The following is a 16,273-nucleotide window of genomic DNA, read 5'->3' on the forward strand; positions in this document are numbered from 1 at the left end:
GTTTTTAAATTGGGCAAAATTTGTCAGCTGAAACCTCACAGTTTCCATCATTGGTCTAAAATAATAGACAAGCTCTGAGATGCCTAGAAGTCTTATGGAAGAAATATCTTGCTATTACCTGTTTTTTAAATGATGACTTTTCTCAAAAAAGGAAGAAAAAATTCTAAGGGAATGCATTTCTGGATAATATTCTTAAGTTTTTACTTCTTTCTACTGTTGATGAAAGAAAATTAAAAAGTTAAGTGAAACCTTATAATGCTGTGTGAAATTGTCCTTCAAATAACTCTGTCTCAATTTACAGGCTCCAGACAAACATAATATCACACCACTCCTATCAGCAGTCTATGAGGGCCACGTTTCCTGTGTGAAATTGCTTCTGTCAAAGGTAAGATACAAATATTTAGAATAAGTTATCCATTAGCAAAGCATATAATACTCTGATTCTTTTCAATAATATTGTGATGCTCTGGATTATATGTTCAGAGCATCAAACCAATGCTGTTTGTGTTCCTAAACCAAAGAGGGTACTCTGATTATAGTGAGAGAGAGTTGAAGGAGAAAGTTCCAGGACTTTTGTGGTGTAGCAAAAGTAAGAGTGACCACTAAGAGTATTCTGAGCTCTAACTAGAGAGTATAACAGCAAATCAGTCAAAAAAGGAAAATGCATTCCTTCAGCAGACAGGGAGGAGTGGGATTTAGCTTTGGCAGCTGTTTAAGTGTTTCATGTGATGGAATCTCTACTGTGAAGTTGCTCGGAGGTGTGGTTTCCCTCTGCTTTTGCCAGATGACTGAAAACCCATCTGTGTTGGCAGAGGGAGGGGAAGTAAAAGTAGGAAGCCAAGATTTCTCTGTCATGGAGCTTCTAAATTTTGTCTTTGGGAGAATAAGCTTAATCTGTCTCAGTTTTCATATTATTTCATAATATTGATTCGTATTACAAAGGTGATCGGTTTTAAAAACCAGTAGTTAATTCAAGCAATGTTTTGTCCCCATTCATATGTGCTCCTTCTTCTTACACCTCACTTTGAAAAGAGAAAGTTAACAGTGCATTTTCATTACATAAACCCACCGAAATAATTTGGCCAAAGGATATCATGCTGTGTAATGTTTTCATATGCCACTTCCAGGGTAAAGTTTTCCTGAAATGCCTTAATGCTGCATGAATTTCACTTTTCTTAACTTTCTTGATCTTGTCTGATGTTAGTTATGCCTTTCTGTGAAGAAACACTGTGACTGTTAATTTAAGATTCAAATGGTGCATCCAACTTATTTAAATTTATTGTGAGGACTGATCTTTCATTTAGGATGATGAAAAAAAGTATCCTTTATCCCATGTTGATTTATTTCCATTTCTGTTTTGAAGGGTTCTCCATTCTAGAAAAGTTGTTCAAATAATAAATAAGATGCCTCAAAACTTGAGTTCACACACAAATGGTTTGGCAGCTACAAAGGGTTGTGCATTCATTGTAGTCTCTGTCAGTGAAGGCACTGAGGTCCATCCTGAACCAACTGTTTTTCACACAGCATGTGAGAAAGTATAGATCTCTTTACCTGTAGGTACAGTTTGAAGGGCATTGGTTAAGTTCAACAGTCCTAAAGATGAGGCAGTTTTACAAAGATTTGCAGAATGTTGAAAGAAAGTGAACTTGGACTAGTTGAGATTTTAAAAATGTTACTGCAATCGGATAGTTTGGCAAAGCTGGTTTATTTTCAGATAATAGAGTTAAATGTTGTACCACAAGTGATTGCTTCCATTCACATGGGCTAGCTGATGAAATATTATAAACTGGAACTTTGCTCATCAGCTGAGTCTGTTTGAGGCAGGGCTTATATGTAGAGGCTGTTCTGTCTCTTAAAGCAGTTATCTTATGACCCTTGTGTAAACATTTGTTTAAACATGTCACAGTTTGTTTGTAACCTACTCATATGTTCTTTGACAGCAGATACCTGGGAGATCAGGTAGTTCAACCCTTACTGAAACACCTAAAAATTATTGACTGCTTAATGTTCTCCACTTTTGGAGTGGGGTGTATTTTATCATTGCTGCGAATGCAGGGCAAATGTTGAATGTCTTATGTTAGTGTATGTAAGTAGGGGAACTAAATTGTAAATGATGGAGCAATATTTTTAAGATTTTTTTTCTTCTTCAAAGCTGTTCTTTGTTACTTTTGTAAACACTAAATTTCTACTTACTGCTAAGAAGCTGCATTGTTACACATACCTACTTCCAGCTGTCTTCAGTTACCCTGTTAGTTGATCTCTTACATACATGGCCTGTGTCATACAGTCTCTCTTAAACTGTTGGACTAGAATTCAACTATCTCATTAACTCATTTTTAAAAAGGAAGCACAAATAATGAATATTTGTTCTTTCACAAGTTTTGAGAACCGGTGAACAATGATGCTTATCTCCTTAGTCTGTTCACATACCACAAATATCAAAAAGTTAGCAGCTTGATCAAGTTAAAATTATATAAGAAATAAGAGACTGTTCTTCTAAGATTAGATTTAATATAAATAATTCCATGTTGAAAACAGTTGTTAATTTGGAAATTGAATTGTTTTAAGCTAACATTCTCCATTGCCTTCTGTAGTGTATGAATCATGGGGACATTTGTGAATCTTTCATGTGAGACTCTTGAGCTATTGAAGGGAGGAGGAGTGTTTCAAAAAATGTTTCAAACATTGATCAGACGTAAAATTCAAAAAAATATTCTTTAATGAAAGTACCAAATATGAAAAAGGATAGTCAAGGTGACATCTAGGATTTTTGTAAATATTCTGTTACTGTAGAAGATTCGCTCATCTGATGAAAGTAAGCTGTTTACTCTTTCATGTAGTGTGACCACAGAGCGTTCTTTAAGCAATCTTAGAATCAAAGAATCAGTAAGTTTGGAAAAGAAAAAACCTCTAAGATTATTGGGTTCAGCCATTAACCCAGCACCACCACCGTGTTCACCACTAAACAACGTACTCAGGTGCCATATCCACGTGTTTTTTAATACTTTAGGGATTGGTGATTCCATGTCTTCCCTGGGCATCCTATTCCAATGCTTGACAGCTCTTTCCATGAAGAAACTTTTCCTGATCTCTAATCTAAACCTTCCCTAGTGCAGCTCGAGGCCTTTTCCTCTCATCCTGTCACTTGTTACCTGGGAGAAGATACTGATACCCACCTCACTACAACCGCCTTGCAGGTAGTTGTAGAGAGCAATAAGGTCTCCCCTGAGCCTTCTTTCATTCAGATTAAACACCCCCAGCTCCCTCAGCTGCTCCTCATCAGACTTGTGCTCCAGACTCTTCACCAGCGTGTCCCTTCTCTGGACACGCTCCAGCACCTCAATGTCTTTCCTGTGGTGAAGGACCCAAAACTGAACACAGGATTTGAGGTGCAGCCTCACCAGTACCAAGGACAAGGGGATAATCACTGCCCTGGTCCTGCTGGCCACACTATTTCTGATAACAGGCCAGGATGCCACTGGCCCGCTCCTGAGATCCCATTTAGTTTCACTTTGTGTTGCACTCTCTTAAATCTGTTGTAGATACTGGTGGTCATGCAGTTGCACTAAACACACTTCTGAGGCTCATATTAGAATGTTTGCACTCATAAGAGTATGACCTGAAAAGTACTGCAGGACCCACATTGTTTTTTAGCAGTTCAGTCTCTACAGAAGTTTTTAATGTACATGCCACGTGAGTAACAGAATTTGCTGTAGATGATATTAATAGCTGAAGCCATTACACCAACTGTAAAAACTGCTGTCCCTTAAAAAGCAGGAATTTTTAAAATGAATTTCAACTAACTTTCAATGAGGCTTTCCTAAGCTAAAGCACAATTTGTTACTTTGCTCCTCAAAAAGGACTATTTTGAGGGTTTTAGCTAATGCTTATAACACATGGAATTAATGCTATGATGACACACTGTCTAAAATACAGATGTAGCCTAGATAGAGTCTTGGAAATTCTTAGTATATCTTTCACCATAATGAAAATGCATGAAATATTATACTGTAGACATTCCACAGAGTGGAAGTTTGGGACTGCTACCTAAAACTGCTCTGTCAGCATCTGAGCTTCAGTTGAAAAATGTTCCTTTGCTCTGATTTACTGTCATACATGAAAGTAATTTAGCTTTTAGTTCAAAGGTAGGGCTGCTTGTCTTACTACCACACTACAGTAGATAAACCTTTTTATTAATATTTGAATATTTTTTTAGGAATTTTAAACATATTAAAATGTCCTTTGTAATTTTAAAGAATAGAATTGTTTCAAGAATATTGTGACTTCAAAGTGAAACAGAAGTGTTATATATTCATTTTGTTCAATTCAGCGTTTTCATTACTATTAATAATGTTAAATTATTAATTTAATAATTATAATATTATTGGAAGGTTTTTTTACTTTTAGTGAGGAAAAGAATTTTTAGTAGCTTTTGACAAAGTTGGAACTGAATTGTTTTTATTTTACTCATGCTAAGTGCCAGCCTTCTACAAAGCAAAATAACAAATAAAGTAGTGAGCACAAAGAACTAGACTGAAGTAATATCAGTCACTGTATTTTGATTTGCTTTTAGCTTTTTCAGGGACATTGGATTTAAGGGATATCTATTTGAAAAGGAGATAGATAGATAGATAAAAATTCAAGTTGCTCAATGTTTTTCTTTAAGAATCTGATGTTTGATTTGTAATGTAAGAAGTTATGGGGTTTTTAATGTAGAAGAAACCAATATGTTAAAATAGACAATGGCTTTGAAAGCTTCTAATGGAAGCTTGTAATGTTTTCAACTTTCAAAATAGTTGTGCTTTTTGTAAGATATCTAAGGCAATTTGATCTCTGCTTGCTACTAAAAATGTGTTATAAGAAATATCCTGTTGAGTTGAGCAATTTAGCACCTTTTTTCTCCTCTGACAGTGGTAGAAAGAAGGCCATTTGGGAAGAGTTGTGAGTATGACCACTTCTGCTTGCTCATTCCCCTCATTCCTAGTTGATGTATTGGGGATTTTAGAGATGCACACATCTATCACTTATTAAGAAGTGTTTCTAGATTTGTTGTCCATGAATTTATCTATATGCTTTTTGAACAAGAAGGCATCAGCCTCCATTGTGTCTTCTGGCAACTCCTTCTAGAAGTTTGCTGCTTGCAAACTGTAAATCAGTCTTCTCCCAGCTTCATTAAGTGCCCCTACTGCTGGTTTCACGTGGTTTGGTGACAGCTCTGCATTGCCTTTATCAGCTGCTGTAGTGGTTTTGTGTTTGTTTATTTGGGTTTTTTTCTGGAACTGCAATTGCAGCCCAGTAGCTCTTGTGCGGCCTTCGGAGCGTGTTTAGCATTTGTGCTTTGCCTGGTGGCTTAAGAGGGCAAACATTGTTTCCTATTATCCTGCCAAAGAAAGAGGGTTTATATTTGTTTGTATATGTGTATTTTAAGAATAGAACATAACACAAATATAAAATGTTAATAACTTTTTACTTTGAGGAAGTAGAGAATACTGTGGAATCATTGTACTTTTATGAGGTTTTTATTAAACTTGCTTCCAGGCAGTGTTGTACTTCTGAAAATTAAATTCCTCTTGACCTGAACTTTATTATTTCCTTCTCTTTCTATTGAATTTAGGCAGGAATCTTTCTGTCTAGCTAATGGACCATTCTCTTAATTTATTAACACGGAGTGTAATAAATGATGTCCTCCTTAGATAGTCATGACCCTCTTAACCTACATTCAGTAAAACTGTTTTAGAAACTCAGGTCTTGCATGTCTGTAACTTTCCTGAAGTACAAAGGTGCACAAGGGAGGAAAGCAGTCCTGTATTGAAATTAAAGCTCTCTTTAAAGTTACTTCAGTTAACAGTTTTATCTTTTGTACCCTAAATGCTGATACATTACTGGAGAGTTTTATAAATTAAAGTTCTTTAAACTCTGGCAGGTCAGTTACTGCATAGTTCCACTTTTCTTCAAGTTGAAGTTCCTTCAGGTTTTCTGAGCTTAACATCAAAGCACAGCTTTGAAGCCCTCTTGATTTCCACATGGATTCTAATCTGACTGCTATCTAGAGCAGCAGGATTAATCAACACCTGCCAGAGAAGGCATTACTACTCTCATGGTTGGCTTTCTTCTCCCTGGACAACTAAGATAAGTGTTGAATACCTGTTAAATCTCTCAGGGTGTTTTTTCAGGGAAAAATAAATATTTCATAAGCAATAGCTTTCAGTGGTTTCAGCCTAAGTGTGTGTGTGCAATGACTAACACCACTATTTGGGAATAGGCCGATTCAGCTCCTGTTCATACTCCACAGGACAGTGATGTTGCAGCATGTTGGGAGTTGTTTGGGTCAAGGATGTTACATAGTGTTAGGAGAGAGATAAATATTCAATTGCTCCTCTCACTGCAGTGAATCCATTGCATATATTCAAAAATCTATGTCTGTATTCCACTACCTGAAAGGTACTGGGGGAAATAAGCTGCATGGAAGATGTTGCTACATTTATGAATATCCCTCTCTGATTTTTTTTTTTTTTTTTAAACTAGAGTTCTTGAGACATTTTTGTTTTTCCCAAGCTTTTTCCTTGATAGCAGTTACCCACAGGTAACTGCCACCAAATAAAGCAGTCTGCTTGAGCTCATATCTTGCACTGAGTGTCTCTAGGGGATATAAAGAAGATGAACAGCTCCAACAGGATTGGTTTGGACAGCGGACCACAAGATGGGCAATGCTACCTTAAAAGCCACTGCAAAACCACCTTTTTAGAATGACAGGTTCAATACTTGCAAGTAAAGGCAATAGAAGTTTCAGAGAGGGAAATATCCTATACTGTGAAAAGTAGTATTGACAGCAAATCATAATAGTATCAGATCCAGCTTATTAGACTGTTAGGAACAGTTACAGTGGAAAGTTCAGTGAAGTGAAAGTTGTCTTGGGAACAGACATGATATTATGTATGGAGGTTTAGTGGGGTTTTGTGTGCATAGCCAGTAAAGAAGGTCTGGAAATTCTACGTCCATTATGTTCTTAAACTATAGAGTGTCTTTAAAAGTAAGTCTGTGCTCTTTCTTCCTTGTAATCTAATTGAGAAGGGATTTGTACTTACTCTATGGAGAATTGACTGAAGACTGAAGACAACCCTATGCTGTACACACTTTTGACAAAGTGTGTTTTCTGTCATTGAGCAAATACACACATTTTAAAGCAAGATTTGGATGTTGTCTTTGAGAAGAGTTGTTCTGAAATCAGTCCTATAGTCTCTAGTAACTTTTGTCCCTTTATTTAATTACCCTGTTTACAGTTTAGTCTGTGTTTTCCCTTCTGTGAATATGACTGCACAGTGCTCAAAGCAGACATGACTAGTTAATCACTCTGTTTCTCTTCTTTTGTTCTCATCCCATAATTCTGGCACTGTGCTTGTGCTTACTGTTGTGCAATTTAGCTACCTGATGCATACTCCCAATGCCTCCCTGCTCTGTTTTGTTGCCTTTTAGGTGTGTACATAACTCATTCAGAACAAACTTGAGCAGTTTAGGACTTGGAATGATTTTGTGGAGCTGTTTTTCTGATGTAGCAATAGGGACTTTCTTCAAAATGGAAGAGAAGCATAATCTTAGATGAGTGTAGTCTTTTATCATATAGAAAGAATATAGTATGATTTGTTAGTAAGTAAGCTCTTCCAGATGTTATCTATCTAATTTAGCATGTGAGAGCTTGTTGCACCATATATTTCATAGAAGTGTGTAACACCGATTTTCTGCATTTGTAAGAGTAGTTGCTGGAACCAAAATTCTTCTGTTTCTGCCCAAGATTAACTGATAATATTTTGGACTTTCAACTTGCTGTGTAACAAAAGTTATGTGACTTTTCTCCTGATTCTAAATGATAAAGTTGGAAACTTAGACTAGTTGTTTGATGAATACTTTTGTACATAAATCTTGTCTGTTTGGTCTCTGAATGAAAACAATGCACTGCTCTAAAAAGCTGTATCTAGTCAATATAATTATGCAAGGTAGGTAACTGTTTTGACACACTTCATACTGATACAGCCTGTCTTTCTGAATTGACAGCCCTTCTCAATGTCTTTACAGGGTGCTGATAAGACTGTGAAAGGCCCAGATGGACTAACTGCCTTTGAAGCCACTGACAACCAGGCAATCAAGACTCTGCTTCAGTGACGGATGGACTGATATCTTAAATGTCTCTCCTGTGGCCTCACACTGCTGCCTGTCTGTCACTCTTTGCATCTTCCAGCTTCTTCAGCTAAATACTTTGGGGGGAGAGAAATTCTTTATGAATCAGACTAGTTAGGGGCTTGTATCGAAGATAATCTGGTTGGAAAGGGTTGAAAACTATTATGAACAGTGTCCCTCCAGGACTTCTTTTCAGTGTACAATCCCTTCCCATTTCTAGTGAAAATGGAAGAAGGAAGACAGACCATGCTCTTATAAGCCTCCTAGGTTAGAACTAAGATTTTCTAGATGGATGGAAGTACTTCCTTTAGATGGAAGTACTGTGCTATGTACCTGAAACTAATTGTGAAGGAGACAATAGTCCCATGCTCTTAAGTGTCTGCCATAATCTGAAGTCTAGTAATGTAGGTGGCTGGGTTGCTTTTCTCCCTTCTCTCTCAGTGGGTAGCTTTATTCTTCTGCCTAAAGCTTATGTTGCAGTTTTGAGGACTTTTGATACTAGTTATTTGAGCTGTTCTTTATATTGACTAATTGGATGTCACACTAATGTTTTTCTGACTCTTGAGTAAACCAGGAAAGACCAGTTGAGGCATGGTGGTGTTACACTCCATAATATCTGCCAGCTGCATCAAGGTACTTTTGGATGCTTGAATTTGAAGTTTTTTCTGTCCAATATTTGTTCTAGTCCAGGACAGACATTTTAAGTAACTGCTTTGAGACACTTCAAAATTTCACTGTAATTATTTCCAAAAGGATTGCAAGATAGAATTTCTTTACTCACCATGTCAACATAAAATTTCTGGACACATGTGAAAGCTTATAGGCTGTTTGGTACGCAAGGATAATCAAGTCAAATGTGGAAAATGAACAGTAATTACTTAGACATTCATATCAGATGAATATTGTTGCTGAAATTTTCTAGAAAACACGTAAACTTTCCAAGTTCAGATGTAGAAAAAGGAAGATGTATAAGTAGAAGTCTTACCTTGCTCTAACTACTGTAGAAAAAAGCCTTTTAATTGTGCATATCTTCAAATCAGTGTTTCAGTGTTGAATTAATGAACCTCTTAAATTTCATTAAGGCATGAGGCTTGTTCTGAAAGATCCCAGTGCAAACAGACCACATTAACCATTGACTTTTAGATAAGATTTACTATGCCAGTAAATGTGACAGTACTATGACAGGCTTGATAATTGCTGGGAAGGTATTTAATGACGTTGTAGGGATTGTCATCACATCTTATGGTCCTCAGCAATGTCTGAGCTTCTGGCTTTCATCCTGAAAATTTTCACTAGACTGCAGTTTCACCCAAAACCGAGTAACAGATTCTATAACAAAAAATTGTATACCACAAACTATACATCTTCCTATTTTTTGGAATACAGATTTCAAACTTTGTGGTAACGAACACAATACAGAAAACAAATGTATATAATGTCTCATGCTGAATTCTTAAACAAATGTAGCCAATATTATTTTGGTATTACTGTTGAAATTGAGAGGGTATGTAGAAGTAGACTGGTGACTACCACTCATATTTAATGGAGACTTAGTTTTACTTGAATCATGTTGCATATTACGATTGAATGTGTCAGCTATGAAAAGCATTGCATTTAGACTGTAAAATGAGAGCAGAAACTGATTTACATCTACACATACCATAAGAAAAGCAGTGGAGAAAACAATCAACTCTGGCCATAAACTGTACAGTGCAATTACTCTTTATTTCTTGGAGATGGGTGGCAAGGAAGAGCAGAAGGGTTGGAAATTAGTGATAAATCAATTGGTGAGCTGCTGTTAAAAGAACAAGAATATTTGGTGAACAATGCTTTTAATAACTATTTATAAGAGAACTCTTAAATCTTATCTCTGATCAGTGCTGGATTGTCATGTCATTGTAATAGTGTGAACACAGACTATAGGTTTAACTCTTTATTCAGCTATGAAAGTAACAATCTTTGGCATCAATTTGCCTCCATATTACGCTATTAAATACTTAGCTGTTAAAATACTAGTCTAGAAAACTGCAATCTGTTTTTATGTGGAGAACTTGATTATTCAAGTTTTTTATGTTGATTAGTGTCAAGTTGTCTGGCCATAGTGGTTTTGGTTTTTCGTTGGGTTATTTTTCCTCTGTATTCTTTCCTGCCCTTCCCTTCAACTCTCATTTAAATGAGCAAAGAAACATCATCTTTGTACTAACTCTTCTGGTGATTCACTGAGGCAATTTTGCCTCCCTTTTTCTACAATTATGGGAACACCTTATTTTTTCTTACTTCACCCTAGGGGGGAAAAAAAAGCAAACAGACTTCAGTGAGACAAGTTTTAATTTGGCTGTAATATATACCCAAGCTGCCTTTCAAGATAGTGAAAAGATGGCATTTAATGCTTGGCTTATAAAGAAGAAATACTTTTTTGCTTTTTGCACTACATAACAGGTGATTAATCATTTTGCCCAGGATTTAAAAAAAAAAAATAAAAGCTTATGCTTTTGTAATTGTCTGGAGACTGGGCTTGTTTGTTTGTTCCTTTCTTGTCAGCTATTTTGTGGAAAAAATAATGGGTGGCTTCCTCTATCTTTGAGTAGGTCCTAACTAGATGAAAATACCAAACTGTAAATTATTTTTCATTCTATAAACAGAACTTAAATAACTTTATCAGACTGGAATTGCATATGCTTGGAAATCCACTCTGTTCTTAAATCTTTTCCTTTGAAATTTGTGCTGAATAAGTTATAACCTTATAACCTTATATTTTGGATTTTGTACCCTCCGCTCCTTTTTCGTAATGGGGAGCAAATGAGAAAAGGAGTACAATAGTTCAATGGAACTGAAAATAACATTGATTATTTGTAGAAGAGGCTGGTAAGAATTGAGTGTCCTAGGTCAAGCAATTGCAGTGTTGCATGCAAAATTTCAAAATGAACTTGTCTTAACTATATTTTGTAAATGGATAAACAATCATCTTTCTACGCAGTGACAGAAGAAAAATTAGTGCTCTGTGCATTTTGATATTTGACTTTCTCTTTTCACCATTGTTAACTGTTTTGACACAGTTGGGTTCATCATTATCATGGTTCATAGACATCAGAATGCTAAATGATACTGTATTTTTAAGTTTGTGTTGCAAGAATGAATGGAATAAACTTGAATTGTGCGATATGAGACTGTAGAGTTTTATTTCCCTTCCTGCTCCTGTGTTTTATTGGCCTTGGGCTGCAACTTTTTATTTGCCTGGAAGGGATCCAAGTTCCGGCTCACATGTGCAGTGATTCAACAGTTCAGGTGCTTATAAGACTAAAATGTGGATTGGAAGCTGCTTTGAAAACTAAATATATAATGTTGTTTGTCGTTGTTTATTTTGTGGGTTGGTTTTTTTTTAAATTACATCCATTTAAAAGAGGTTTTGATTATTTGCTGTGGTCTTGTCTGCATTTCCTGCTTAAGTGGTAATGCATAATGTTGAGGATCTTCTATTCATATTAAATTCTAAGAGGTAGTCTGTAGATAGTGGAATGTTTCTCCCATTACCTGTGAAGACTAAAGCAATTTGTTGTCTCCTTCATCAAAGTAAGTGAAACAGTTGTTTACCTTAAACACAGCTGAAGTATAAATAAAATTGTATAGAAATGTTTATCCATTATTCTTGTGGCATCTCTACAGTGACTTTGTCAGAACTTCCTTTTATAACTTTTTTTCTCAGTAGAAATTTAGATCCAATTGCTTGAAGTGTTTGATATGATTTATTTTAAAAATATACACTTATAAAGAAGAAGTACAGGAAGATGTGTCAAAGTAAAAAAAAACCTATAAATATAAAAAAATATTTCAAAATAATTTGTTATGTTTTTCTGTGCTAAACTTTGAAAACAAGAACTTCTAATGCTGTAAGTGTTGGAGAAAACAAATATGTGTTCACTATAAATACCAAAGCAGTTGAAATAATGTAACAGTGGCAACTGATGTGTGTGCTTCAGTTCCTCTGTTCATATTACTGTTTATTTTTTTTTATGGGTTTTGTTTCTGGGAGTTTTGTTTGGTTGGTTTTTTGCTTTGTTTTGGACTTGTTTGTTTGTTTTAAAGGACAGTTTTTCTGTAGGAGGAAATGTAAAGTTCAGAATGCAGGTTTCTGTCACTCACAGTTCTCAGTGACTGGTGATCAAATTCGTCTATGCCTATAAAGACTTTCTAATATTTGTCTATGGCTGATCTTTTGAAAGAAATTGGTTTCTCAGCTCCCTTCCAAAAGGATGCTGGCTCAAGGAAAGAATTTTTTCAATTGCATCACTTGATTTTTTTCTCTCTTTGGAGAAAACTATATTCTCAGAGCTCTACTCAAAATATTTTTGCTTTACTCATAATCTGACATCTTGGAAGAGCTTTCAACTGACTTATGCCATAAACTTACCAGATGAGTTGTTTGGGAAGCGAATAAGCATTTTTTTCCTTGGAGCAGCACTCCTCTCTCCCCACCTTAGCAGTCAAAACAGTGTTTCTAATAATTTTAAACTAGGAAATGTTGCCTTTACATACCATTGCTTGCTATTTTGATCTAATGTTAATTTGGAGAGCCTTCTTTCTAATAGGAATATGGGAATCTCTTGAGTCTTTGCTCTTCAAATGGCATTTGGAAAGCACTTAAGTGCACATCTCCATTCTCCTATGTCCCAAATGTCTCTGGTTTTGGTATGCTGCAGGCTGCTACAGAATACAGGATTCTTCTGTACTTTTCAGTCACTTCTTATTTACTACATGATTTTGCAACATTTCAAAATTAAGAATAGAGGCTTTCATGCACTGATGTTCATCTCGTGGCCATTGAAGTTAAGAGGCAGGAGAGTGTGCCAAAACCACAACAGAGTGCATGTCTCAATCCATCTATCAAACTTGCAATTCATTAAAGGAAAATTTCTTTCAGTTGTCTCAAGCTGAGCATAAATTTGAAGGATCCAAAACTCAGTCTCAAAAGTAGTTTCTTGACCTACAGTAAACTCAGGTTTGGTGCATATATTAAATAATTTACCTTTGAAATATTTCTTTTTGTTTCTTACTAGTTTCCTCTAAATGAAAGTAATTCCTCATTACCTTTGGAAGAACATTCAGTTTGTTCAACTAAAGCTTTTGTTTCAAAGTAAAATAAACAAGATTATTTTGGATCAGTGTTTTAACTATTTTGCCTCAAAAGTATCTGGAGGTGGGAAGTCTTGAAAACTATCTAACTTCATGGAAGTTAAGTTGTATTTCCTCTTTATTTTTTGAATACACTGTTAATTAAGAATTGTAGCCTTGTATTTAAAGAGTGACAGCACATTGTGACAAAGTCCAACCACCTTGTTTTGTTTCGTATTATTTACTTCAGTGGAAAACCAACAGATCTGTTCCAGATTGACACAAAACATCTTTTTCTTTGTTTTTTGCCAGCTTCTCTCTGCCACCAAACCAGTTCAGTATTTGAATGTCCCCATTGGAATGATTCAGCTTGGCTTGAATCACTCACATCTGTGGGTGATGACATCCCTGAGAGAGCTGCATGATGCCTTAGACCACTGTAGCATCTTTTATTTGAGCTTTGTGCTACGGTCCACAGTAGAACAAGGCAGATGTAGTGGTTTAATTAGGACTAATCTAAAGACAGATGATGGATGGGGTTGTTATTACCTAGCTCAGTTTCTGTAATGCAGAAGACTGTTGTTAAAGCTTGTTAAACAGTAATTTGTCATCATACTGGAGAGCTATGGCCTTTATAACACAATAGTGTTCTAGAAAGAGCCAATAAATCCTGATGTTAAGTTCCAGAAGTCTTTCCCTAAGTTTTTTCTTGTTACATGCATATATTTTCATGGGCTTTGTCTTGCATGTGCTTTAGGAAGCTTCCTCAAGCAACATTACTCTTGAGGGTTTCTTTCACTGCTCTTTTGCATAAAGTGAGGTGGTAATTTTACCTTTTACAACAGAAGTTTAACTTTTATTTTGAAATAAAAATACAGGCTCTGTTTATGTGTTCTTATCTATTATACAATAACTTTTGTGCTGAAACATACCCCACATCTATACTTTTGACAAATTGTTATGAAAAGCTAGTTCTACACCTGATACCTATATCTACATGTAGATAAATCCAGAACAGGTTTTGAGACACGGGGTGAGATACCATTAGAACTGGAGTCCAGTGCAACAGCAGCAGATTTTTGGTCTGTGTCTATTCACAAACTTCTCTTATCCATAGGAAAACTTCTTTCCTTCTCTTTTGTTCACTTGACCTGTGAGCTGATGGGAGAATTAGCTGCTAGGTCTTGACACACCTTAAAGTGTGCTTTGCAGTCAGTGTCAATATTCTCAAAAGCACAGAAGAGCTTGTTTAAAGAGAGAGATGAAACAGAGGGGGGAAGCACACACCAGTTCCTAGTGTCAGGGGCTTAAAACATAAGAACAAGACCCAAGCTTATAAATGAATGAAATTTCTAAAGATACCTATAAATTTAAATATTTACAAAGCCATGTTAAACAGTAGCTCTTACGAGATGCAGCCTACAGCAATGAACCTGCATAACCTGTATACTTAACAAGGAGGTGGTCCTAGGGCTGTGTTCTCACTATAAGCAGCTGAATATATATCGGCCATTTTTTCTTTTGGCTTTTAAAAAAAATGAGAAAGTAACCAGCACTTACTTAGCAGATAGTTGCTTTGGGGAAAAAAAAAAGAATTCCCTTGTTCCCAATTTGCAAAGCTCAGAGGTTGAGACTTACAGAGATGCCCAGAGATTGAAATGTGCTATAAATTAACGTCAAAACCTCCCAGAGTGGTTTCTAAAGATCACATTCTGTCAAAAGAATTTGTTCCCCGCATGCCAGAGCTGACCTGTGACACGTGCTCCCATTCTATCTATCTTCTTTACCTGCCCCTCCTGAATGCACAGCTTTCAAAAGCTTTGCTTTACCCTGTCACAGTTTCCCTTTTTAATAGCTGCCTAGAAAGTAGGCAGAGAACTCGTTAGTAGATGTTACTAGAAAAAACTCAATCTAAGGCTGTCATCTATAACAAGAAAGGAAGAATTAAAATCACAAGAGGAAAGACAAGGGAGAAATTAAGTAAATGAAAGGGGTTTTTTCCTTCTTATCTCCTTGCTACTACAGGCATATTCTTCACTTTAAATATTATAGTAGTTTGTATGTTTTTTTAAAAAATTTGGATACTTCATGTCCTTTCTACTTTTCTTCACAGTGGGTGCACACTGAGTAGCTGTAGGGTTGGAATAAAAGAATTTACTTCTCTTTTTTTTTTCCCTGAAAGTTATTAGGAGACAAAATGATTGCAAAAATCCAGTAATATCAGTAGTGGCACAGAGATCCTTGGTGCTAACCTGAAGTACGGTGGATGTAACAGAAATAGTGCATATTGTTTGAGTTGTTGATGTCTTTTTGACTGCTTCTCTCATAATTTCTAGTGAAAAGTGACCCTGCCCATGGCAGGGGAGTTGGCACTAGATGATCTTTAAGGTCCATTCCAACACAGGCCACTCTACAATTCTATGATAATGCTACAGGTTGGTAGGAAGCATGTAAGTAACTTTTATTTTGTTCCAATCTCTGCAACAAGATAATTATCTCAAACCTACAAGGTACTGAATTTAGCCTACTGAACTGTTGATGGTTAATCCATCATACTGCTGGCAGAAATAGAAGACATCACATGTTGTGGTCCTACTGCTTTTTACGGTGTAGCTGGCCTTGCGATTCCTAATTTTCACATTAGTTGCGATACAGTGTAATTCAAAATATACCTGTGCAAATGCACCTGTCCAAGATTAGACATTTTGATAGAAGGATGACTCAGAAGCAGACATTTTTCATTAAAGATCGGGATTTAAAAGACCAGCCATAATGCAGAAGAGTAAAATGACAGACATAGAAGCCCAAGAGGAGCTAGAGTTAGAATATTAAGGCAGGAAAGTGAAGGATAAAAAAATAGGATCCCATAGTGACTGAGTAGTTTTTCACAGACTTTTCTATTTCAGGCTGATTTCTTCACAATTTCCATTGGAGAAAAAACACTTTTCAATAACTATTATAAGCCAAGTTCATAAAAACCTAAGCTTCATAC

General features: G+C 36.0%; 1 protein-coding gene across 1 annotated transcript in view; it reads left to right on the plus strand.

The window, feature by feature from the left end:
• The window catches only part of MTPN (myotrophin), a 36,434-nt gene extending 25,095 nt beyond the window's left edge, over nt 1-11,339 (plus strand). The window contains exons 3-4 of the mRNA XM_017804879.1: nt 302-385; nt 8,071-11,339. Of these exons, the coding sequence (XP_017660368.1) occupies nt 302-385; nt 8,071-8,157 (171 nt within the window). The 3' untranslated portion in view covers nt 8,158-11,339. The remainder of the gene's footprint in view (nt 1-301; nt 386-8,070) is intronic.
• The last annotated feature ends 4,934 nt before the right edge of the window (nt 11,340-16,273 follow it).

Source organism: Lepidothrix coronata, unplaced genomic scaffold, assembly GCF_001604755.1.
Source record: "Lepidothrix coronata isolate B3197 unplaced genomic scaffold, Lepidothrix_coronata-1.0 Scaffold10, whole genome shotgun sequence".
Taxonomy (NCBI): Eukaryota; Metazoa; Chordata; class Aves; order Passeriformes; family Pipridae; genus Lepidothrix; species Lepidothrix coronata.